The sequence below is a fragment of the Panthera leo genome, chromosome A3 (assembly GCF_018350215.1).
Source record: "Panthera leo isolate Ple1 chromosome A3, P.leo_Ple1_pat1.1, whole genome shotgun sequence".
Classification (NCBI taxonomy): domain Eukaryota; kingdom Metazoa; phylum Chordata; class Mammalia; order Carnivora; family Felidae; genus Panthera; species Panthera leo.
In genome coordinates, this window is record NC_056681.1 from 131,916,022 (window position 1) to 131,939,784 (window position 23,763).

The window sequence follows — 23,763 nt, forward strand, 5'->3', positions numbered from 1 at the left end:
TGAGTGAAGGCTGGAAAGGGGCTCGTTAGAGGCAAGGGAGGGAAAGAGAGAATAAAGACCCTTAAGATAAGAAGAACCAAATACTGGACTCTACGGGGGGGAAAAGTACCGACAGCCCGCTTCGGGCTGGGGGAATCCGAGAGCCACGGAGGAAGGAAAGGGTGGTCCGCCCCGCCCCCGGCAAGCCCCTCCTTCCGCCGCTCGCTCCGCCCTCCAGAAAAAAATCAAACCGGTAACCTCTACCCGGCCGCCTCCCATTGGTCACGCGAATGAGCGAAGCCTGCTGGAACCAATGGGCCGCGGCCACGGCTTGGCGAGCGCCTTCCGGCCCGTCCCCGCCGCACCGCCCGGCGCCTGCCTCACGGGCCGAGGGCGGGACGTGGGGCGGCGGGGGCGCGGCGCGCGGAGCTGAGGCGTCGGTGGGACTGCGCGGCGGCCCGGGAGCTCGGCATGGCTCGCCTCGTGCTGGGTAGGCGCGGGCCTCCTCGTCCCGGGGGGCCGCCGGGGAGGCCCGGGGCAGGGCGGGCGGGCGGGCGGCCTCGCGGGGCCAGGGCTGGGGTGGGGGATGCGGCCGGAGCCGCCCCTCGCGCGGGGGTGCGGGGCCCTGCCGGTCTCGGGGCGCGTGCGGAGGGGAGGCAGCGCGGCCGGGCTCCCGCAGCCCACCCCGGGGAGCGAGCGCGACGGGATCGGGGAGTCCCGGGGTGGTGCGTCCTGAGAACCACCGGGAGCCCCGGGCCGAGGGGGGCGGCGGCGGGTCGGGCGAGGGTGAGGGCCGGGAGCTGCGTTCGAGCCGTGCGGAGCAGCTAGGACTCGATCCCTGGCGGAGGTGGAGCCGGGGGCGACCGGAGAGGGTTAGGGTCAGGGGTCCCTTGTCCTGGGCCCGCCCTCCTCACCCTGGCGTGTAGACGGCACGGCCGCGGGGTCCTCACCCTGCAGCTCGTCCTCACCACTTGTTTAATGCCGTCCCCACTAATTGAGAAAAACTGAAATACCGAAACCCAGCCCTGGAAGAGGCCGAAGAGTTTGCTTTAGAAAGGGAACGGTGCCTTCCCAAAGCGCTTCAAGTGTGAGCGAACTTCAAAAAACTAAATGGGACGCAGACCACCATGAATTATGTAAATCCCTGTTTTAGAAACTGTGCAGTGAGTGGGGTTGAGGATCCCGACCCTTTTCTGGCTCGCCTTGGTCCCCGCCGAGGCGCCCTTAACCTTCGTTACCTGAACGCCCTGGATCCAGACCGCAGAGTTTGAGCCCCAGCCGGCCCTGCCCCGCATTTCTTAGCTGTGTGTCGGCGAGCTAGTGACTTAGTCACTCTGGGCTAGTCCTCCCCCGCTGGGTGGTTGTCAGGATGCACGAGTTCACATGGGTGTCAAGAGGGTAAACAAGATATAAATATTTGCTGTAGTGCAGAGAGAACGTAGAGGAGGGGAAAAGATTCTAGTCTCTGTTCAGTGTCCCTTGGGTGAATTCATACTGGGCGCGGAAAGAGTCTGTGATTCTATCATTTATTTGCATCAATGGAGTCAGACCTTTTGGGGAGCCCTCTTGGTTTCTAGATGAGTGCTAGGGGATCGTGTACGCTTGGTAGCAGGTGTGGGACAGAGAGGCTACTGATGGGGATTTATGACATCCTTCACTACCGTGGACGAATAATGGGGAGCCACAGATGGCAAAACCATCTGCTCACATAGATTCTAGACACTTGGATGTTCCAGTTTCCCATTGGTGCTCATTATCAGTGAGTGGAACAGCCACGTGAATTTTAGAAACAGAACACTATTAGTCGGCATTGACCCAGTTTATCATCTTAAGTGGCCCGGAGTGTTTTGTTTGTCTTCTTGAGGGTTTTCATAGGGGGTAGTTAACATCTTTCAGTCTGTTTTTCTGAGTAGTATGGTTCGATTTTTTTTCCAGCCCTATGTGGTCATATTGCCTTCTAGGGAGTGTAAGTCTCAAATCTTTATCATCAAGACATTCCCACTAGAGAGCCATTTATAAGGAAGGTGGGGGGGGGGGCTCTTCTGAGAATTCGGCAAAACGTAAAGACAAAACAGTCGGGGCGCCTGGGTGGCTCAGTTGGTTAAGCGTCCGACTTCCGCTCAGGTCGTGATCTCACGGTTTGTGGGTTCGAGCCCCGCATCGGGCTCTGTGCTGATGGCTCGGAGCCTGGAGCCTGCTTCGGATTCTGTGTCTCCCTCTCTCTCTGCCCCTCCCCTGCTAGCACTCTGTCTCCCTCAGAAATGAATAAAAACATTAAAAAAATTTTAAAGACAAAAAGCCTAGCACCGTTACTAGGAGAAGAAAAAAAAAAAAAAAAAAAAGCAGCCCAAGTCCCTGTTATACTGAGTGTCAGCAACCACGACCATCTTTGTATGTAAAGGAAGCACATTCCTGAGGTGGAGTCCTGGTCCATCCCTTCGGTGACTCCAGCCTGCTGTCCCGGATTGGCAAGAGAAGGCAGTGAACCTACTTCTCCTGCCACAAGCTAACTAATGACCCTCCTTGGGATTATACTAATGCAGTCTCCAGTCCTTTGGTTTAAAATGTGGGTTGCATAACCGTGTTCTCTCTCTTTCTAATTATGTGGCCTTAGGCAAGTTACCCTTTCTGTGTCTCCGTTTCCAGGTCTAAAAATGGGCATGATGAGACACATACCACATAGAGTTCTTAAAATGAGTTAATATATCCTAAGTGTTTACGCACTGCCTGGTGTGTAGTGTCATTTAAGTGTTATTCTCAGTTAACATGTCAGTTTCTGGAGGGTAGTTGGATAGATACATAGATCAAAGTGTTAGCTATACTATACCCCCAATCCCTTTGTAGGATTCTCTCTTAAGGAAATACTCATGTTTATCTGAAGGGGGAAGAGTGTAAGAATTTTCAGCATTGGCCTGTTAATAGTGAAAAATTGGAAAGAAATTCTGTTAGTGGTGGATGGGCAATGTGATATAGCCATTAAAAATGGTTATACGGGGGGTAAAAAGTAATCCATAATTATGTAGAAAACTTATTTTGAGTGGGGAAAAAAGGCTACAAAAAGGAATGTATAGTAAGATAACATGCATATAAATATAATAATAAAGTTTTAGACTTCCGAATAGCACAGAGAAGTCCATATGAATATCACCAAAATATGAATTGCCCATTCTAGTGGGACTGTTCATGGGTTTTCTTTTGCTTTTCCATTTTTGAAAATTTCACATTGAGCTCAGTGTATTGAACAAGTATTGATTTATGTTGATTGTTTACAAAAAATACACTTTAGAAAGTAGATCTCCATGGAGGATTTTCCAGGCCCAGTCTTAACTTGTGAGCTTATTCAGAATTAGGATGGTCTCTTGCTTGTTCTTAATTTACTTGATTCGTTAAATATGTCAAACTCCACTTAACCTTTACTGCAGCAGCAAAAAGATTATCAAGCAGCACAATCCAGTAGAGATATGCAAATTTTATATCTAATTTTAAATAGTCTCGTAGCCACATTTTAAAGGCAAAAAGAAACAGGGGACATTAATTTTAACATATTTATTCCCCACTGTATCTCAGATATCATTGTAGCATGTAACCAATATCAAAAATATTAATGAGGTACTTTTTTTTTTCCCCTACCAAGTCTTCAAAATTTAGCACTTTGTATACCTTCATTCCATGTGGTGAGTGGTTAACATGTTGGACAGCGGCAGTTATTAAGGCAACCCCAGTTTGGTTGGCCTGACCTCCATCCACATGCACTCTTTCCCACCTCTCAAAGTGGAAAAGGGGCCATCCTGCCCCAGGCTACCCCTGCCACTGACTCTGGGTTCCCTCCCTTCCCGATTCGGATTCCAGGCATTTTGTTTCATTATTCCTCCACTTTATCTTTAGCCTCTCCCACTCCACATATTTTTTTTCCCTTCAAGCTCAGATCACTCTCATCTTTAAAAAGAAACCTTCCTTCTGCCCCACGTTTGCTTGCTCTCTTGTGCTCTTTATAGTGAAACTTGTTACAGAGTTCCCTTTTCATGAACTTGTTCCCTCCTACTGTCTCCAGTCTTTTGCAGATTGGCTGCTGCCTGTTTTCACTCCTCCACCTCAGCTGTCCTGGGCTCTGGGGATCCTCTGTCATGAAATCCACCAAATCGTTTTCAGTCTCCTACTTGACCCCCCAGCAGCGGGTGTTACTGCTGGCCATTCCATCTTCCCCTGAGTTTAGGTGTGACCCCACTCTCCTGATAGTTCCCCCGTCTGCTGTCCACATTGCAGCCAAAACGCCCTTTCTGGAAAGCAAATCTGGTCATACCCCCTGCAGGATAGCCTTTTAGTGGTTTCATGTCCCCCTTACCAAAGTCCACAGTTTTATTTCATATAAAGTTCCTACGTTATTAGCCACGTCTACAAATCAAATGCAGTGTTCTTGAAAAATAGAATTATGTTGTTTATTCATGCCCCTGACATACTGAACCATTTTATCCTGAGCTCTAAAAGACAACATGGTTTAATGGGAAGAGCTTGGAAATAGAAGTTAGAGACAGCAGATGGGTCCCTAGAAGTGCCTTTGTTTCCTTATTTACAAACGAGGGGCGATTCCTACTCTTAGTTAGTAATGCTGTGAAAACCCAAGTGGTCCAGTGTATTTGGAGTCATTTGAAAGTGGTTCCGTAAGCATAAGGTGAAATATTTAGCAACAGAACAGTTAACACTGGTGTACATTCCTTCCAGAAGAAATTTACCATTGGGTTATTCAAAAAGGTTCCATTTGAACTCTTCCAAATTCCGTCTACAGAATAAGCATATGAGCAGGTGACCACAATGGCATACCCGTCCGCTGCCTTAGGACACAGGTCCGCCTCACCGTTTGTTGCATCAGTAGATTAAAAGAAAGAAGTTGTATGATCATCTTCACAGATGCTAAAAAGAAATAGGTAGAAATTTCTTTAATATCCTAAAGTTTATCTGTTTCAACTCAAAAGCCAGCAAATGAGAAAATACTAAAGTCAAGAACAGTCCATTACTTAGCATTGTTCTGGAGGTCTTAGACAATGCAATTAGAAAACATAAAGAAATATGTTTAAAGGGAGAATTGGAATTTTGATAGTACTACCAATTCAAAAACGTTTTGAGTGTTTAAGATATTTCTTTTTTTTATATTTATTTATTTTTGAGAGACAGAGTGAGACAAAGTGAGAGTGGGGGAGGGGCAGAGAGAGAGGGAGACACAGGATCTGAAGCAGGCTCCAGGCTCTGAGCTGTCCGCACAGAGCCCGACGCGAGGCTCCAACCCACAGACTGTGAGATCATGACCTGAGCCGAAGTCGGACGCTCAACCGACTGAGCCACCCAGGCGCCCCTAGTTTTTAAGATATTTCTAAGTCCATCCAGGACTTGTTTTCCTATATAATTGTTAACAATTATATTTTAAGTTCCTACAGTAGCCAACAAAAATGCATTTGGGCCACAGTGTGGCTAAACTATGCTGTTAATAAGACAATAACACTCCATCCTTCTTTTGTAACATTTACGTGAAAATTCTTTGTAAGCTCATCCAGCAGCATTGCAAGTGTCTGGTGACTGCCATACATAGTGTGAGTAGAAATAAAAATATTTATAAAAACAAGTATTGCCCTTGATAGAGTCCCAGTTTAGTAGACAAGACAATTAATTTTTCCTTCAAAGGAAGTTTAATAAAGATACTGTACTCGGGCGCCCGGGTGGCTCAGTCAGTTGGGCGTCCACCTTTGGCTCAGGTCATGATCTTGTGGTTCGTGAGTTCGAGCCCCACATCAGGCTCAGTGCTGTCAGCGTGGAGTCCACTTGGGATCCTCTGTTCCCTTCTCTCTCTGCCCCTCCCCCGCTCGTGCTCTCTCTTGCTCAAAAATAAATAGGCGTTAAAAAGAGATAGCGTGCTAATATTGCAACTGAATAACACAAAAAATAAATGCTGTGTGGATTACTCGGGGCCACAGGGTAGCCTCCCAATTTTTCGGTGTCTTCGCCCATAAAATGGCACGAATACTATTACTTCACGAGGTGATCGTGAAGAGTGAAAATGTTAATACATAAAAAGCACCTAAGTTAGAGCTCTTTTTCGATTGCAGCTCAAGAGATGAGAGTGTGGAACTCTTTCCTACTTGCTCTGTGCTGCACCGGTGGCAGTGAAATTCCAGGGGCTGCCACAGCAACAAGGGGGATGGGCACTGGGGGGTTAGAAAGGACCTGACCCAGGCCATGCTCCTGTGTGAAGAACCTTGGGCAATTCAAGAAGACGTTTCCTGCCAGAGCTTGAACCCTGTCATTAATGGTGTGCTTTTTGTCTTTTACTGCAGGTCTAATAAGCTGTACCTTCTTTCTAGCAGTGAATGGTCTCTATTCCTCTAGTGACGATGTAATTGAATTAACTCCATCCAATTTCAACCGAGAAGTTATTCAAAGTGATAGTCTGTGGCTTGTAGAGTTCTATGCTCCATGGTAAGTATAAAGCACTTGTGGATTATTTATGGTACTTTATAAAATTAGGAATATTATATAAAAATGTGATTTTATTTAGTCATCTAGTTTGTCTAGTTTACTGCTTGTTTAAAAGAAGTAGAGAGGGGGCGCCTGGGTGGCTCAGTCGGTTAAGCGTCCGACTTCGGCTCAGGTCATGATCTCACAGTCCGTGAGTTCGAGCCCCGCGTCGGGCTCTGTGCTGACCGCTCAGAGCCTGGAGCCCGCTTCAGATTCTGTGTCTCCCTCTCTCTCTGCCCCTCCCTTGTTCATGCTCTGTCTCTCTCTGTCTCAAAAATAAATAAACGTTTAAAAAAAAAAATTAAAAAATAAATAAATAAATAAATAAAAGAAGTAGAGAGGAAAATGGGGGATTCCACAAAGTGTTGTCTGTTAAAGGCCATGGAGATTGAGTCCATTGGGGGGAAAAAGGTTGAAGTAGCTAATTGTTGCAAGAAAGAAGAAAGAAATATTTTCTTATAATTTTAAGAAGATATATCTCTGTAATGAGGTAATAAGTAGGGTCTTGATGGAAGGGAAACTCCTTTATGCTGAAAGAATATTGGGCATAGGAAAGGGAAAAGCTAGTGATTGATTCCATTCTGTTTCTTGAAGAAGAGAGTGGCTTCTAGAAATACATAATTGTAACAATCTGATTTAATTTAAAAATTCCTCTCTTGACTTACATGCATTGCTGGAAAAAAACCCTTGTGGAGTAAAGATAGAATTTTCATTGAAATTAACGGTCACAACTATATATAGTCAAAACACGGTATTGCACTAATTGTTTATGGAGTTAAACGTGTAATGCAAACAAAACAAAAACGCAACAGGTAGAAGTGCAGAGACTGGTTAATGGAAACTGCAAACGGTGCCCGAAGCTGTTACTTCTCTAAACCGGCAGGGCCGTGGGCACTCAGGTCCGGGGAGGCCTGAGCCCCAGCCAGCTGTATCTGCAGATCAACCGTACAGTGATCTGAGATCCCGATCGTCCTTGTAGATGTGAGCGATGTCCCCTAAGCTCACATAGGAGGTGGTGAATGGAGTTATCACAAATTCTTCTTACCTGAGTGGGTGCACTTCAGAGTATGCCTGATGAGAGGTTTCCTTTTATTGCTTTCATTTTTTCTCTGCAAGACCATGAAACAGTTTTGGAAACTCAATGCCGGTCCTTGTGGACTGTTTCGCTTAATGTTCAGTGTAGCAAATTAAGGTAATACCCTCTGCTTAAAAATTTATGTTACCACTTTGTGAATACTGTTCATCCTAATGCCTTCATCATTTTTTTTTAATTTTTTTTTTTTTAATGTTTATTTATTTTTGAGACAGAGGGAGACAGAGCATGAGCAGGGAAGGGGCAGAGAGAGAGGGAGACACAGAATGGGAAGCAGGCTCCAGGCTCTGAGCTGTCAGCACAGAGCCCGATGTGGGGCTCGAACTCACAAACTGTGAGATCATGACCTGCGCTGCAGTCGGACGCTTAACCGACTGAGCCACCCAGGCGCCCCCTTCATCATTTTTTTTTAAAGCTTCTCTTTGTTTTTCGTGTGTCAAATCCAAATGAGGATTCTGTGTGGAATGTACAAATTGTAAATGTACGAACTGTTATCTTGTTGAATGCCTTCGTATGCAGTTTTTGCAAGTTTGATTTTTTTTTGTTTATCATTTATGGCATGAGTAATTTACATTGCTTTGGGAAGCTTCGATATGAGAGAATATACCTCATTCCAAAATGGAATCAAACAGCATCATTGAGAAGGCTGGGTCTGGATCCTGTAGTTAATTGTTCTTGTGACATGGCACTTGGGCCTCCCAGTGTTTTGGGTAAGAGGAGGTGTCATTAGAGCAGGTGCCTTTAACCTCTTCTTGTGCTCAGACTTGGCAGCTTGGTGAAGGCTTTGAATTCTTTCCAGAATAAAGGTTTTCCTTTTCCATCTATGGAGTACAGCATATAGGATCCCAAAGGGAACCTAAAACATGGAAATAACATTCACAAAATACTAAAACAAATTTTGATGTGATTATGTAGTACTCTTGTACTGGGACAGCAAATACCAAGCTCCAGCAGCAGATGTAACACCTAGACATCATAATTTTGAAATAGCAATGGACAGAAATGAAGTTAAACTGTAGTAGCGATCTGAAAGGGGCTGAGTTTTCACTTGTGACAAAGTCACAAGTGCTCATGGTGTGTTGTTAATGTTTATAATTGAAGGGAAGTCTGCGTCTCATTTACAAGTTAGTGAAATAGGGGGGGCCTGGGTGGCTCAGTCGGTTGAGCATCCGGCTCTGAATTTCAGCTCAGGTCTTCATCCCAAGGTCATGGGAAAGAGCCCTGTGTTGGACTCCAGTGCTGAGTGCGGAGCCTGTTTAAGATTCTCTCTCTCTTCCTCTGGCTCTCTCTCTCTCTTAAAAACATCAAAAAAAACCAAAAAGTGAAATAGAGGTGTTTTTACCCCCACCAAAAGTTCCTAGAGCCCCTGAATTTTTATACACCAGTCCTTCGGGGTCTGGACTGCAGGGGAAGAACCCTTGGGTCAGAGGTGTGCTGTACCTCGACTCGCGCGGCATTTCTGTCGGTGTTTACTGCGCTTAATATTGAAATTGAAGGAGTGTGGACTCTGACGTCTCCGATAGGAGTCCTTTCGTAGAATAAACTCATTGAAAGAGGCACAAAGTCCTATAAAATTTTGACCCCCAGACTTCTAAGTAGCTCACCTGAACTGCAAGAAACTACTATATGCAAGTATGTAAACCAGCATCACAGGACATTTCTCAGAAGATCCTGACCTTTGAAATACTGGATTAAGGGTGGGCCCCTATGGAAGGGGCCACCAACATACAGGGATGAAGAATGTGGGACCCGGAGCCACACAGACCTATGCGGCAGCTCTGTGACCAGATGACTTGTGATACTGGGTAGGTTTCTTAACTCCTCAGCCCCTGTCTCCTCATCTTAAGATGAAAATGGCAAGGCCCGTCTTCAGTGATGTGCTGACAGAATGAAATCCGGTATGGAGGGCTCCTCTTGGTCTGGGCACCTGGCGGTTACTCATTAGGTTCTTAAAAACTGAATTAGGACACTCGACTTTGTTAAAAAAACAACTAATCACCTGTGGATAAACTAGCTTTAGTATCTTCATGCAGTGGATGTTATTCAGTACCGAAAATGAACGGTAAAACTGCAACCTTGATAAATGGTATGAACGTACCAGGTTTTTGTATATATAACTTTTAAAAGCACTGTCTGTGTGTGATGTTTCACAATAATTTATTTCAGATACTGTAACGTGAAGGATTTTCTTTTCTTCTTATGTCTGTCTCTTGCTCGCTCCTGTTCTTCTGTCACCATCTTGTGGTATTGAATACTCTTCAGCTTGCTAGGCATGTAAAATTGGGATTACGTGTACATTTGTAACCCCACGTGCTGCTGTGGGAGCCAAAGAGCATTGAGATTTAGGCTCTAATTCAGATGCTTCATCTGTAAAATGAAAAGGTTGGACTAGATCAGGGAATAGGAAATCTTGATGGGCTTAAAAATCACTGGTTGAACTTCCTAAGATGTAGGTTCCTGAACCCCTTCTCTAGGCGTTTGGATTTCATGCGGCCTAAGAATCTGCCTTTTGCCTAGGCTTATAACTCAGACCACACATTGGGACACACTTGACCAGATGAATGCTAAAGTTCCTACCCAGGGATAGAGTTACAAATGCTGGTTTGTTTAAACTCTTTAAACACAATTTAAACAGTAGCTTGGGGGGGCACCTGGGTGGCTCAGTCAGTTCAGTGGCCGACTTCAGCTCAGGTCACGATCTCACGGTTTGAGTTCGAGCCCCGCGTCGGGCTCCATGCGGACAGCTCGGAGCCTGCAGCCTGCTTCGGATTCTGTGTCTCCCTCTCTCTCCGCCCCTTCCCCATTCACACGCTGTCTCTCTCTCTCTTTCAAAAATGAATAAATGTTAAAAATTAAAAAAAAAAAAACAAACCAGTGGCTTGGAAACTTTTAAAATTAGTACATGAGGAAGAGTGATAGTAGAATCCTAAAATGGCGAGTTCCTTCACGTCACCGATCATGTTTCACTAGCGCCTGTGCTCCCTGCCAGCAGCCACCCCTGTGCGTGTCCCTCAGTAGAGTGTCGGTAGAGTATTTTTGAATCGACGATCGAAGACTTGAACCGTTGCCTCATTTGTGCTTTTATCTCCTGAAAGGTGTGGCCACTGCCAGAGGTTAACACCAGAATGGAAGAAAGTAGCAACCGCGCTAAAAGTAAGTTTCCAAGACGCCCACGTGCATTCACCTGTGTGTGTATAATAAGTAAGAACGCAGCCGGGCTTAACGTGCCGCCGGAAGTTCATTGGCTGTTTTCACTGAGTCAGTTTTCCCGATTAATGACATAATCCTCGCGGTCTCACCAATTCTTGGTGCTGCAGAGGCCCCTCCAGAGCTCCGTCCATTTCTCCCGTCATTCCACGTAGGCGTGACTTCCCAGGCCCCAGGTCTCGTTAAATCTGTCTGTAAACCTAACCTTGCCCTGTATCCTCTTGGAGTCTACATGAGTTCAGTGATGGATCTTTGTGGAATCTGCTCCAGTGGAAAAGAAAAATGGATAAAACTCTTACATTTTCACAGGATGTTGTAAAAGTTGGCGCAGTTGACGCAGATAAACACCAGTCCCTGGGAGGTCAATATGGTGTTCAGGGATTTCCTACCATTAAGATTTTTGGATCCAACAAAAACAGACCAGAAGATTATCAGGGTAAGGACTTTTCCTAACTACTCTATTCCCCTGGTTGGAATTTTAATTTGAACAAGTAGGTAAAAAATAGGAGCAAGGGCTCGTTTGTTTTTGTAAATAAAGGTTTTCAAAACAGTCACACCTACTTTCATGTCGTGTGTAGCTGCTGTCACACTGAAGTGGCCGAAGTGAGTCGCTGCAGCAGACCGGGTGGCCCGCACCCCTCAAAATCGTTTGTGTTTGCCGCTTTACAAAGAGTTTGCCACCTCTTGGTCTAGAGCGCAAAACCCCTCTCTTTTTTCCTAGTACATTTGTTTTCTTTTTTTATTTTGAGAGAGAGAGAGCGAGAGAGAGTTTGCGAGTGGGGGAGGGGCAGAGAGAGGGGGAGAGAGAATCCCAAGCAAGGCCCCTCACTGGCTCATTCCCACAAACAGCAAGATCATGACCTGAGCCAGAATCAAGAGTCAGACACCTAACCTGAGCCACCCAGGCGCCCCTCCTAGTATATTTCTTGATTTGGCATATTTCCAAGTAGATTGGTAGCAGGGGCACCGGTTCCGAGGATGGAGGTCTTGGCCCTTCTGTATTAGAAAGTGATACATGTGGTGATGTCAGCCGGGGCCGCAGTCCCACACCATCTGAATATATACCGCAGTCCCACACGATCTGACTATATACTGCGTGTTGCTGTACTGTATTTTCTTTCTAATGTCAGGGCTAAAAGTGTGCTCAGATGTTTTTCTATCTTCCTTGGCAGTTTGGTAAGAAACTATTTAAAAAATACATGGAATTTTCTAGAGACATTTTATTAGAGTTTTCCCTTTGAATGCTAAAGATAGCGTGGCCCATATTATTCGTACGTTTTTCATACCTTAAAGGCCCCCCTGACTTTTTCTCGAGTGTATAGTTTTTTGGTTAAACTTCTAAAGGCTGTTGTCATTATTGAGTTTCAGTACAGTGTTTGTTACTTCTTAGATTAGGAGAGAATTCAGCTAAAGAACCTAAAACAGCCCAAGTATTGTAAGCAAGATAGAAAGAAGGCGCCTGGATTGCTTTCCAGTTACTTGGCTTCACTACTTTTTCTACAGTTTTTTCTGCTTGTCATCATAGAAATAGTTTCTTCTGGGGAGCCCGGGTGGGTCAGTTGGTTAAGCATCCAGCTTCAGCTCAGGTCATGATCTCGTGGTCTGTGAGTTTGAGCCCTGAATTGGGCTCTGTGCTGACAGCTCGGAGCCTGGAGCCTGCTTCGGATTCTGTGTCTCCCTTTGTCTCTGCCCCGCCCCCGTGCACCCTCATTCTCTCTCAAAAATAAAAAAAATAGAAAGGGAGAGAAATAGATCAAAAATAAAATAGAAAGAGGAAGGAAGGAAGAAAAAAAAATAGTTTTCCTGTATTTTCCTCGATGTAATTTGTATTTAGAAACGTCCCCTGCTTTTTTTTTAACTAGATAATGGGCTTATTCATCTGTATACATGTTACGCGTCCAGTAGACATTTGTGAGTTTCTCTCATTTGCGGATGGCATTAGTAGGTGAACAGGATGTTTGTGTTTAATAAACTAAAACTGAAGGAGAGGATTTGGTTTTCCAAGGGAAAAGTCAAGTGCAGTGTATATTACAGGGAGAACTTGACTGTGTGTTAAATACCCATGTGTTGTTGGGTCTGTTCAAACATCAGATAAAGCTGACAGAAATCTGACAAATGTAAAGGGCCATGTCTTTAGGTCGTGTCATTATAGGCACACGGCCCCCACCACCCATTCGTCTGATTGTCCTTTGTCTTCTGTAGGTGGCAGAACTGGCGAAGCCATTGTAGATGCTGCTCTCAGTGCTCTGCGCCAGCTCGTGAAGGATCGCCTTGGGGGGAGGGGTGGTGGATATAGTTCTGGAAAACAAGTAAGACTGTGTGATGTCAACTTTGAATGTGTGTGATGAGTTTGATGCCACAATATGGACTCTTTGTAGAGGATAGTTTTGGGGCGGGTTATTTTTGTTTTTTTGGGTTTTTTTAAAACTACTAATGTTTTAAATTAGTGAACTTTCAGTTAAAAGATATTACAAGGTTGGATCAGCTCATGCCAGAGGGAATGAGCCACGTAGCCTCATTGATTTGGCCTCCTCAGAAGTCTCTAGTCCCAGAGCATCTGGCCACCACTATAGGCCAAGAATCAGGCCACAAGATGGGCTTCCTCGGCCCAGCACTGAAAGGGAAGAGTTTGGGCTGTACACCTCTCGAGAAAGAGCTTCAGACCGGGAAGCCAGGTTCTGGGACCCTTTGGCATTTGTAGTTCCAGAGTGGGGAGAGAGAGACCAGATCGGCTTGGGGACGAAGAGGGATGAAATTTGAACGACCTCTTGGCCTGTATCTGGCAATCAGCCTGAAATTTTGGAAAATTCAATCTCAGTGGACAGGGAAGAAGAGAAAAATTCCCGTTCCGTGGATTGGTATTTTAGATGCCCATGTATGAGATGTGAAGTTTAACCAAATGCTCTTGTGAAAAGGCATTAAATTCTTACAAATGAAGGTAAAATGGCCCTTCACTCTTACAGAGACCAGTAAAAGTAGCTTCTTTATACAGATGTAGAATTTACCCGAAGATTCCATGCTCTTGGCTTTTGGCCCAGGCATCCGAAAGCAGTATGGTGAAACTGCTTCTTAGGTTTGCTACTCAAGAACATTCTTTGAAAATAAAGAATTAAGCGTTACTTTTAGCTCTCTTGAATGGTAGAGACTTTCTCTATGGAAAGGTAGTAACTGGTTACGTTTAACATCCTGGGATGAGGAAGCAGCTGTGCCCAGTCGGAACTAGAGTAGAATCGGGTGGTTCTGTGAGCCGTGTGGGGGTTTCTCTTAGCACAACGGCAGGCGAGAGAATTCCGGTATGTTCATAGCTTACACTGGAGGTGCTGGTGATTGAGAGTAAACAGTGTTTGACAAGTGATAATAATATTAAGGAATGACCCCAATTGGAGTAGAATGGTTTTCACTAGAAAGAAGGACTCCAAACTTCGTTAAGATGCGGAAGAGATCACTGTCTGTTATCTATTTGGAATAAGAACAGCGTTCTTGCTGGCCAAGTGTAACTAAATGTTTAATGTCACATGCGACAGGGTAGAGGTGAGAGTTCGAGGAAGAAGGATGTGATTGAGCTGACGGACGACAGCTTCGATAAGAATGTCCTTGACAGTGAAGACGTTTGGATGGTTGAGTTTTACGCTCCTTGGTGTGGACACTGCAAAAAGTAAGGGCTTTTTACCAAGTATTTTGAGTCCCGGTGCTTTTAATATATTCACCTAGCTGGCTCTGAAAAAGCTGACCCAGACGGCAGGTCAGTCACCAAGATCTCCTCCAGGAAAGCTCTGACCCCGAGTGGATGTTAAACATTGGCATTGGTGCCGAGTTTCTTCCGTCACAGCTTCAAAGATTAACAGGGACCTAGCGCGGGGGAGGGAGTGACGGAGACCTGGGAGGTGAACGTGAAAAGACGGCATCACATTGTACGCAAAGCTACGCACGGTGGTTTCCAAGCGCGGTGTGACTGCGTTGGGCAGAGATGCGCGTCTCGGTTAAAGTATTCGTGCTGACGGTTAAAACACACTTTTAAAGTGCAAATATTTTTCCATAGTCTTGAGCCAGAATGGGCTGCTGCAGCCACAGAGGTAAAAGAGCAAACCAAAGGAAAAGTGAAGCTCGCGGCTGTGGACGCCACGGTCAACCAGGTTCTGGCCGGCCGGTACGGGGTGAGTGTCCAGATGGCGAACGTCTTTGAGGAGCACACGCTGTTTTCAGCTGTGACTCCATCGGGTATCCGGGCTTCCCTGTGTGGTAGGAGGGGAGATGTTTGGCCATTTGGTAATGGAACTAAATTACTTTATTGTTAAAACTAACGAGTCTTGAACTCAGGACCGACTCCCTCTCTCTCTCTCTCTCTCTCTCTCTCTCTCTCTCTCTCTCTCTTTCTTTCTCTCTCTCTCTCTCTCTCTCTCTTTCTCTCTCTCTCTCTCTCTCTCTCTCTCTCTCTAAGTCCAGTATCTCACTGCTTCTGCTGTGTGCTGCATGTGAATTTTCAGCTTGCTCAGGCTCTTACAAGTCACTACTAGTGCTTTTGAAGTTGGTCCGCTTGTTCTAGAGCAGATAACGTTGTATTCAGTACATATGGAAGGTTTGAATAATACCCCGCTAAGCCTGGTGGGCAGGCTGTTAAAACTGCCTGATCAACAGACCTCTGTGTATCCTCCCTGATCACTGATGCAGCCTCGGACTATTGTTCTATTAAATTACCTATAAGGTAGCCTTAGAACCCGTGAAGATTATTCCTTATTAAATTTTAGTTTGATTTTATATTCTTGTCTCTTTTAATAGATTAGGGGATTTCCTACAATCAAGATATTTCAGAAGGGGGAATCTCCTGTGGATTACGATGGGGGGCGGACGCGATCTGACATCGTCTCCCGGGCCCTGGATTTGTTTTCTGACAATGCCCCACCTCCTGAGCTGCTTGAGGTAAACCGCTTCCGTCACTCGTGATCAGAACCGACCATGTCTGATGGGGGAGGCTCTCACACAGTAATGACACTCCTTTGGTGTTTCCAAATGGACTTTGTCCCTTCTCTTTTAAAATGCTCTCTTTAAAGTATTATTGGACTTTCAAGTGGGGAAAACCTGCCTGATAAACTGCTGCTTTTCATAATTTTAGTACTACAATCCTTACACTAGGAGGACGAGTGTGCCAAGCTTTTTAAAAATAGAATGCGCCTGGCCGCTCTCTCCCCGTTGTCTCAGCCGCAGCTGCTGTTTGTGGAGCACCTAGTCATGTGACAGTGCGACAGCATCATTCTGCTCTTACGTATATTTTCCTTTCAGTTCGCACGTGAATGCCTAGAGGTAAATACTGTTTTTATCTCATTTTATGTGAGGAAACAGGCACAGAGAGCCTCAAATCCCCATAAATATATAATACACGTGTATCTGTCTAGCTAGGTGATTGTCAGAGCCAGGCTCCTCCGAGGCTGTCTGCTTCTGGAGCCCACGTGTGTCAGCAGGTGCCGCGTCAGCACCGGGATGGCCCGGGGACAGACCCGGAAGGCCAGCTGTCCGTGGTGCCGTAGCGCGAACCTGGAGCGTCGGGGAGTCGCTCTGTCTCTTGAAGTCTTTGCTCTTCATTGAACGTGATGGTACCGAGTCTCTGTCGTCAGGCTCACCTTTGGGTTTTGTGTCCGTGGCCTTCCAACCACCCCTTGTGCTCTGGGCCCACAGATCATCGACGAGGACGTCGCTAAGAAGACCTGTGAGGAGCACCAGCTGTGTGTCGTGGCCGTGCTGCCCCACATCCTGGACACGGGTACGGCGACCAGGGGCGCCCTTCTCCGTGACTGCTCTGTGCTCCCTGCTCTGAGAATGCTTTCTAAGCTGATGAATGTTTCGGATTCTTTTATTTTTACCTTTTCAAAATTTTCTGTTTAAATTAGGAGCTGCTGGCAGAAACTCGTACTTAGAAGTTCTTCTTAAGTTGGCAGACAAATACAAAAAGAAAATGTGGGGGTAAGTTGCTGAACTTATTTTCTCAGTATGATTTGGACAGGAGAGCATAGTGCTGCCTGGATACTGTCTGGTTCAGGGCGCCTGGGCGGCTCAGTCAGTTAAGTGTCTGACTCCGGCTCAGGTCATGATCTTCGTGGGTTCGAGCCCCGCGTCGGGCTCTGTGCTGACAGCTCGGAGTCTGGAGTCTGCTTCGGGTTCTGTGTCTCCCTCTCTCTCTGCCCCTCCCCGCTTGTGCTGTGTCTCTTCGTCTCTCAGAAGGAAAAGAAGTAATGCAAGTCTTTTACCTGTCTGTGCCACGGCACCTTTTCTCATAAGAATCATTTTATTTATTTTTTTTTGAAGTTTATTTTGAGAGTGCACGCATGAGCGGGAGAGGGGCAGGGAGAGGGAGGGAGAGAGAGAGAGAATTCACGGAGCCCAGCTCGGGGCTCGATCTCACGAACTGTGAGGGCATTACCTGAGCCAAAATCGAGTTGGACTCTTAACCAACTGAGCCACCCAGGCGCCCCAGATACAGGTGTGTTTTTAAAACAAAGTATGTCTGCTTCTTTCCGATTTAACTTTTTGTTTCTCGTCCTCTATCCATTGCTGTCTCACCCTCCTCGGGCCATTGCTGTCCCCCTCAAGTGACCTTGTGCCCCCTCCCGTTAGTTCAACAAAGTGTGGTGTGCCTACAGAGCACCGCATTCTGGCATCCTTCTTCTTCACCATTGTAGAAGTTGAGTAAGAACTGTGGCTGAGCATTGTTACAGGGATTGAATAATGATACACCAGTAAGTCTTCAGAAGAAGTTATCCTACTGGCGAACGTGCCCTGTTGTCCAAATGATATTAGTAGCATTTCACGTAATAGAGACAGAAAACCCAGCAGGTTTAGCGGACAGTATTTTGGAGGCTGGGAGCAAACTGTATATAGATTTGGGAGACTTCTGGAGGTAGAGTGTAGGGAACATCCAGAATACATTATTTTTGTATTTTATTTCTGTTTCTGCATCCATTTCATTCCATAAAATGTTGGGAGTGTAATCCGTTTTTTTTTTTTTTTTTAGTATCTGCTGATTCGATTCTAACTACTTTGAAAGGGATCTTTACCCTAAAACAAGCCTGTTTTTCTAGGTGGCTGTGGACAGAAGCTGGGGCCCAATCTGAGCTTGAAAACGCGTTGGGGATCGGAGGCTTCGGGTACCCTGCCATGGCAGCCATCAATGCACGCAAGATGAAATTTGCTCTTCTGAAAGGATCTTTCAGCGAGCAAGGCATTAACGAGTTTCTCAGGTAATCTCTTGCCTCCTTGAGTTGTTTTTGTTCTGTGGCTTGGTTCTGCGTGGCGTGGGTTCAAAGCTAGGTTTACGTGGACCAGGCAGTGCGTGGAGTTAGTGTGCATTTGGCATTCCGGGGAATTAGGTGTTCGAGTTCTAAGTCATCGTTTTGCGCTTCTGTTCTTTTCCGTGGAAGCATTCTGTAGGGGAAGAGGCCACCTTGCTGTTGCGCCATTGCATCGAGCTCTCTGACCTCATGCAAGTCTCCTCTGGGCTGGTAGCAGCCCTCCGCCCCCCCCCAGCATGCTTTGTGCCTCTCGCCTCAGCTAACGCGGCTTCCGTTTCTGGCCGGTAGCGGTAGAACGTGTACTTCTGAAGTGATTCCAGCAACGTGCAAACAACATAATGGGTTCTGAAACTCAAAATCCAGTTGATAGAGCTCTCTGTCTTGCCTGGCCATTCAGCTCCTCCAAAAGCTGACTTGATCATCTTTCAGGTAAACATGAGGCATTGACACTGTGCTAATTCTCAGGTGTGCGGTAATTCGGTTCATACCTCGTCCTCCTGACTGAGTCTCACAGGTACATCTCTCACGGACCTTCTCTCTGCTCACTACTGCAGGGCCTGGCTGATCGTCAGCTCTTGGTAAATAGTACGGTTTTTGTATGGTTTATGTACCATCTACTGTATTCTTACAATAAGTGTTATTAAGAAAATGCTAGAAAATACACTCACGTTACCGTAAAATTCTGCAAGTGGACTTGTATGGCTCACCCCACGTGCAGGGGTCAGCTGTGCTTATCAAATGTCATCCTTTTTCAGCAGCTGATTCCAGTGTCACAGATCGTAAGAAATGTGTGAGAAAATCGTAAGAAATGTCTGAGGGGGATCAGTAACCCTGAGGTTGAGCCTGTGGACTCATTGGAAATGGCAGGTCGAACTGCGGCTTTGATTTTATTCACATTTCTTTTCAACTGGTTTCCCTTCTCTGGTTTGTTGTTCTTTGTCGTGTGTTTTGTGTCTTAGTACGGAGGAGGTGGCTGGTTCGTGGGAAAGCTGCGGACAGTAGCGTATTGTCAACTTGAGACCGTCGCTGTTGCGCTGGAGATTGTACAGGCCACTGGTTCTCCAACTTCGTGCCTTAAAGGCGGCGGAGAACCTCAGAACCCACCCAGTTACCAGTGGGGAAGAGGACGCAGTAATGGGTGGAAAGGAGACACAGTGGGCGACAGCATACTTGTCTCCGGTCCCGTGCGCCTTGTTTTCTGACGAGACTGGACGTGCGTGCGGCTCGTCGCCGGGGAGGGGTGAGGGGGCTGCCGCCGGTGGACGGTGCCAGGCCCGCCAGGGAGTCGGTGTCCACGTCCACCAACGTGTGCGCTTGTCCACCACAGACCTGAAGCCGAGACGGCCCGTGATGGATACATTGGCAGCGACTCACAGCTGCAGTCAACCCAAGACGAGTGTTAGCGATTCCCATACCTCTCCCTGCGGGTGTGTTATTGAAGTGTCCTTTCGGCGTAGCAGCCAAACATACGAGTACGTCACTGTGCGTGATGCAGCCGGAAGTGAAGAAAGGACTCGAGTTTCACAGAAGTTCGTTGTTTGAAGCGGCAGCCGTGTTTCTCGGGGCTCTTTGAGAAGAGACGATAGCATTTAGCCCTGCAGAGAGAATGGGGGCGCAGGGGAGGAGCGGGACTGAGCTGTTAAAACACTTTTTTTTTTTTTTTTTAAACAACCGAACCCTGCCCTCAAGGCATAGTTCCCTTAGAATTTTTTTTCCCTTTTGGGGCGCCTGGGTGGCTCAGTCGGTTGAGCATCTGACTTCAGCTCAGGTCATGGTCTCATGGTTCATGAGTTCGAGCCCCGCATCGGGCTCTGTGCTGACAGCTCAGAGCCTGGAGCCTGCTTTGGATCCTGTGTTTTTTTTTCTCTCTCTCTCTCTGTCTCAAAAAATACATAAACATTAGAAAAGAAGAATTTTGTTCCACTTTAAAGGAGGCCTGGCATCTTTCCATTAGTCCTTCTGTTTGCTGCTGCTGAGGACATTAAGTAGGAATGTTGGGGCACCTGGGTGGCTCGGTCGGTTGGGCGGCTGACTTCGGCTCAGGTCATGATCTCACAGCTCGTGAGTTTGAGCCCCGTGACGGGCTCTGTGCTGACAGCTCAGAGCCTGGAGCCTGCTTCGGATTCTGTGTCTCCCTCTCTTTCTCTACCCTCCTCCGCTCATGCTCGGTCTCTAAAATAAACATTAAAAAATCTTTTTCTAATTAAAAAAAGTAGGAAGGTAGCTGCTTTCTGAGCACCGACTCCCTACATCTCGGCATCTTCTTGATGAAGAGACTGATGTTCAGAGATGATGAATAATCGGATTAAGGGTCCCAAACTAGTAAGAAGTAGAACCACTGGCTTGCCTTTGATTACTTGCATGGGTTTGTATTTCTTAGGTCAGCCAGAGCTTGGGTCGGCCTGTGTCCCCTCACAGCAAATGGAGCCATTCTGGTGTAGGTTTTTGATGGACTACGAGAGACACAGGTCTGACTCGCTGTGCCCAGTACCTCTTGACCCTGCATGCGCAACGGCGTGGAGGCCAGCGTCCTGCCCTGTGTCACACTTAGAGCTCAGCGGATGGCAGTGGAGTGCGGCTCTAGAGCATGTGGATAATCGGTTTTCTGAACGTAACTCCTCTTCGGACATCAGGGTTTCTCGATGTTGGCGCTTGTGACATCGTGGGCCAGAAGTTTGTCTTGTGTGTTACAGGTGTTTCGTACCTGTCCTCTACATGCCAGTTGCACACTGTCCGCATACACACACAGTTGTGATCATAAAAATGTCTCCTGACATTGTCACATGTCCCCTAGGGAGAAACTCGCTCCATTGAGAACCACTGATAACACGTCATAAAAAATGCAGGGTAGCCAAAGGCAGTGGATAGAATTCCCCCCTTTTCCACCGAGCCAAAGAACCGCCAGACACACGTGGGACACTTCCACTCCTGTCTCTTTTCCTCTCTTCCCTGTAGTCCAAGCACCCTTCACCATTTGGAAACTTTTTTTAAAGAAGGCTTGCTCCCAGTCTGGCGGTTGCCTCTACATCTTTCTAATGAAATGTTTATCAGAGTTGGTCAGAGTCAAGACCTAATACGCCCTGTCACCATAGAACTCTTTCTTCTGTGTCTTAAAAGTTGGAGATGAGGATTGCCACCATCACCTCTAGATCTGCCTGTGGGCTGGTGTTAAGTGCTTCTGCTCGCTATTGGAAGTCTGGGGAAGGAAACCGAATTTTCGTTTTAAGATGCCGTCTTTCGTAAAGTGTTTTGGGGGTTAGTCTACAGTTTTGTTCATCAAACGTTTTGCCTGTGTTCTACGTTAATGTTGATAGGTTTTGCGTACTTAAATTTGTATTCTAGCAAAATAAGTTTATTTTTCTTAATTAGTAGTAGTAACTAGCTTTATCTGATGCCAAGACCTTAGTCATTTCATGCCTGGTTACGTTGTCGTCCTTGCTTGAGCGGATAGCACTGTGCGGGAGCAAGACGTGAGAGGCACCCGTGCAGAAACTTAGCCGGCGAGTCATTGTATTTAACACATCGTGTCTTCATCAGTATGTCCTTGCTTTGGTCACTGTCCCCTCAGGGAGCTCTCTTTCGGGCGCGGATCTACAGCACCTGTGGGAGGTGGGGCCTTCCCCGCCATCAGCACCAGAGAGCCTTGGGACGGCAAGGATGGCGAGGTGAGTCCCCGGGGCTGGAGGCCACGCGCGCGTGTGGGACTCCTCACCGGGGTGCTTGTCCCGCCCGCCTCTCCTCACTTTCCCCGGCCCAGGGCGCCTTTGCTGTTTGTAGGCCGAGTCCTTTCCATCCGTGGCGTGGTGTCAGAAGTGCCATAGCCTCGCGAGCCTTTCAGGGCTGCGTGACAGAGTCTTGACAGACAACCAAGATAAATTTCAGGAATGAGGTTTCATTCCTGATGATTACCGCTAAACGGAGCATTTCACCCGGAATCCATTTACTTTGTGTCTGCGAAGCACAAAATGACAACTTTGGAATTATCGTGGATTCTGGCACACTTCTGCCCCTCCCCCCTCAAAACGACGAGCTAAGTAGCTGTCGGTGTTAAAGAGGTAGGTGGGCTGTTGAGATCCTACCTCACCTAAGTTCTCGGCTTTTCCGGCTGTAAAATGATAGGCAAAGCGAAAAGCGGGAGCCAGATTAGGGCAGAACGGGCTCTGGGATCTGGGGTGTCTCTAGAAACTACCTCACTCCTCCGCCGTGAGCCCGCGAGCTCTCCCAGCTCTTCCTGCAGGGCCTAACAAGTGGCTTTGTTTCCCAGCTTCCCGTGGAAGACGACATTGACCTCAGTGATGTGGAGCTGGACGATTTGGAAAAGGATGAGCTGTGAGAGGCTCGGCACAGACTTCACTTTTCTTTTCTTGGGAGCAGACTTCCCCAGCAGTGAAGGAACATTCTTCACGATCGGATGAATCTACCAGTGGCCTTTTTAACCAAGAAGTAGCACTTGATTGGTCATTTGAAAACACTGCAACAGTGAACTTTTGCATCTCAAGAAAACAATGAAAAATTCTATGAATTGTTGTAGCCGGTGAATTGGGTTGTATTCTGTCAAGTAATATTTTGGAGAAAACTGATGGGCTGTTGAAATATTTTTCCCTCCCTCCCTCTCTCTGACTGCTGCTTGAATGTTCTTGGAGGCTGTTTCTTACATATAAGTTTTTTAATGTGATTCTTTCATTTGAATATTGATGGCTTTTTTCCATTAAAAAATAAAATAATATTTTGGACAATGCCAATATACGTATGAAATTAGTGTCCACATCATAAATTCAGTAAATTTAGCCATTCAGTAAATTGATACCACGAAGGGATGACCCTGATGTCTTTCCTCCCTATAAAACACTTGTGATTCCAAGGACACCATCTGGACGCCTGCCACAATACGGATTTTTACGTGTGTCCCGCAAGGCCAGGTGCCATCTGTGGAATGTGAAACGTAAGGCGAGTTTACGGAAAGAAGGATGAAGAACAGTGGGTTGTCCGTTGAGAACGACATTTCATGCCCAACATTTTGTCTTTGGGCCATCCCTACTGACTGTTAGGAGATCTAGCTGGTTATACGGTCAGCTCAGGATTTTTAATGTTCTTCCCAAGCCGTCCCAAGAGACCCGTTAAGACACAAAATTAAAACAGCAGGTGACCAATTTCTAGGCAGTCCCCATTTATGTAAAGTGAGGTTTTGAATTACGTTCGAACATAAAAGACCATTCAAAGGACGGGGCATTTCTTTATTGTAACTTAAAAAAAAATAAATACAACTGTAACTAACTTTCGTGAGCAATTTCTCTCAAACTCTAAGTTCCGTGGGGTTCCGCGGCCGAGGGAAAGAGCGGCGTCTGCGGAGTCCGCACGGACGGGAAGGCCTCGTGGGGCCAGTGGCTCCTAGTCGAGCAGGCTGAGGTCGATGTGGAAATAGACGTAAGGAAAGTAGTCTTGGTTGCCGAGCTGCAGCCCCGGGATGTCCACAGACGCCTGCAAAAGAGGACGCGGCGCTGTCGCTCTAGGTGCAGAAGGCAGTTCGCTGTCCCGTCTTTATGTTCCGTGACGGTATCTTCTGCCCCGCGCAGCGCACCCTCGCCAGGCATGCGCGCGCACACACACACACACACACACCTAGAGCCTCTTCCTTGTTACACTTTCGCATTTGTGAAACGTACATCTTCGTAACAGGCAGTTTCGGGATCTGGCAAGTTC

The 23,763-nt window shown here is 46.7% G+C and overlaps 2 protein-coding genes across 8 annotated transcripts in view; one reads left to right on the plus strand and one right to left on the minus strand.

Moving 5' to 3' along the window:
* Positions 1-363: 363 nt before the first annotated feature.
* Positions 364-23,337, plus strand: PDIA6 (protein disulfide isomerase family A member 6). Its single transcript, XM_042933682.1, has 13 exons — positions 364-469; positions 6,303-6,444; positions 10,672-10,729; positions 11,093-11,219; positions 12,986-13,092; positions 14,308-14,438; positions 14,823-14,937; positions 15,560-15,700; positions 16,454-16,538; positions 16,666-16,738; positions 17,854-18,012; positions 21,632-21,728; positions 22,328-23,337. The coding sequence occupies exons 1-13, from the start codon at positions 451-453 to the stop codon at positions 22,394-22,396; spliced, it is 1,323 nt and encodes a 440-aa protein (XP_042789616.1). The 5' UTR covers positions 364-450; the 3' UTR covers positions 22,397-23,337.
* ATP6V1C2 (ATPase H+ transporting V1 subunit C2) overlaps positions 23,277-23,763 on the minus strand; it is a 52,571-nt gene continuing 52,084 nt past the window's right edge. For all 7 annotated transcript variants that reach the window (XM_042933681.1, XM_042933679.1, XM_042933675.1 and 4 more), the window contains one exon: positions 23,277-23,541. In XM_042933681.1, the coding sequence (XP_042789615.1) occupies positions 23,452-23,541 (90 nt within the window). In that variant the 3' untranslated portion in view covers positions 23,277-23,451. The remainder of the gene's footprint in view (positions 23,542-23,763) is intronic.

Bases quoted from the DNA above. Each gene is read 5' to 3' on its own strand.
- PDIA6 (XM_042933682.1), top strand. The intron at 11,220-12,985 runs GTAAGGACTTTT...TGTCTTCTGTAG, and splicing joins CAGACCAGAAGATTATCAGG to GTGGCAGAACTGGCGAAGCC. The intron at 16,739-17,853 runs GTAAGTTGCTGA...CTGTTTTTCTAG, and splicing joins TACAAAAAGAAAATGTGGGG to GTGGCTGTGGACAGAAGCTG.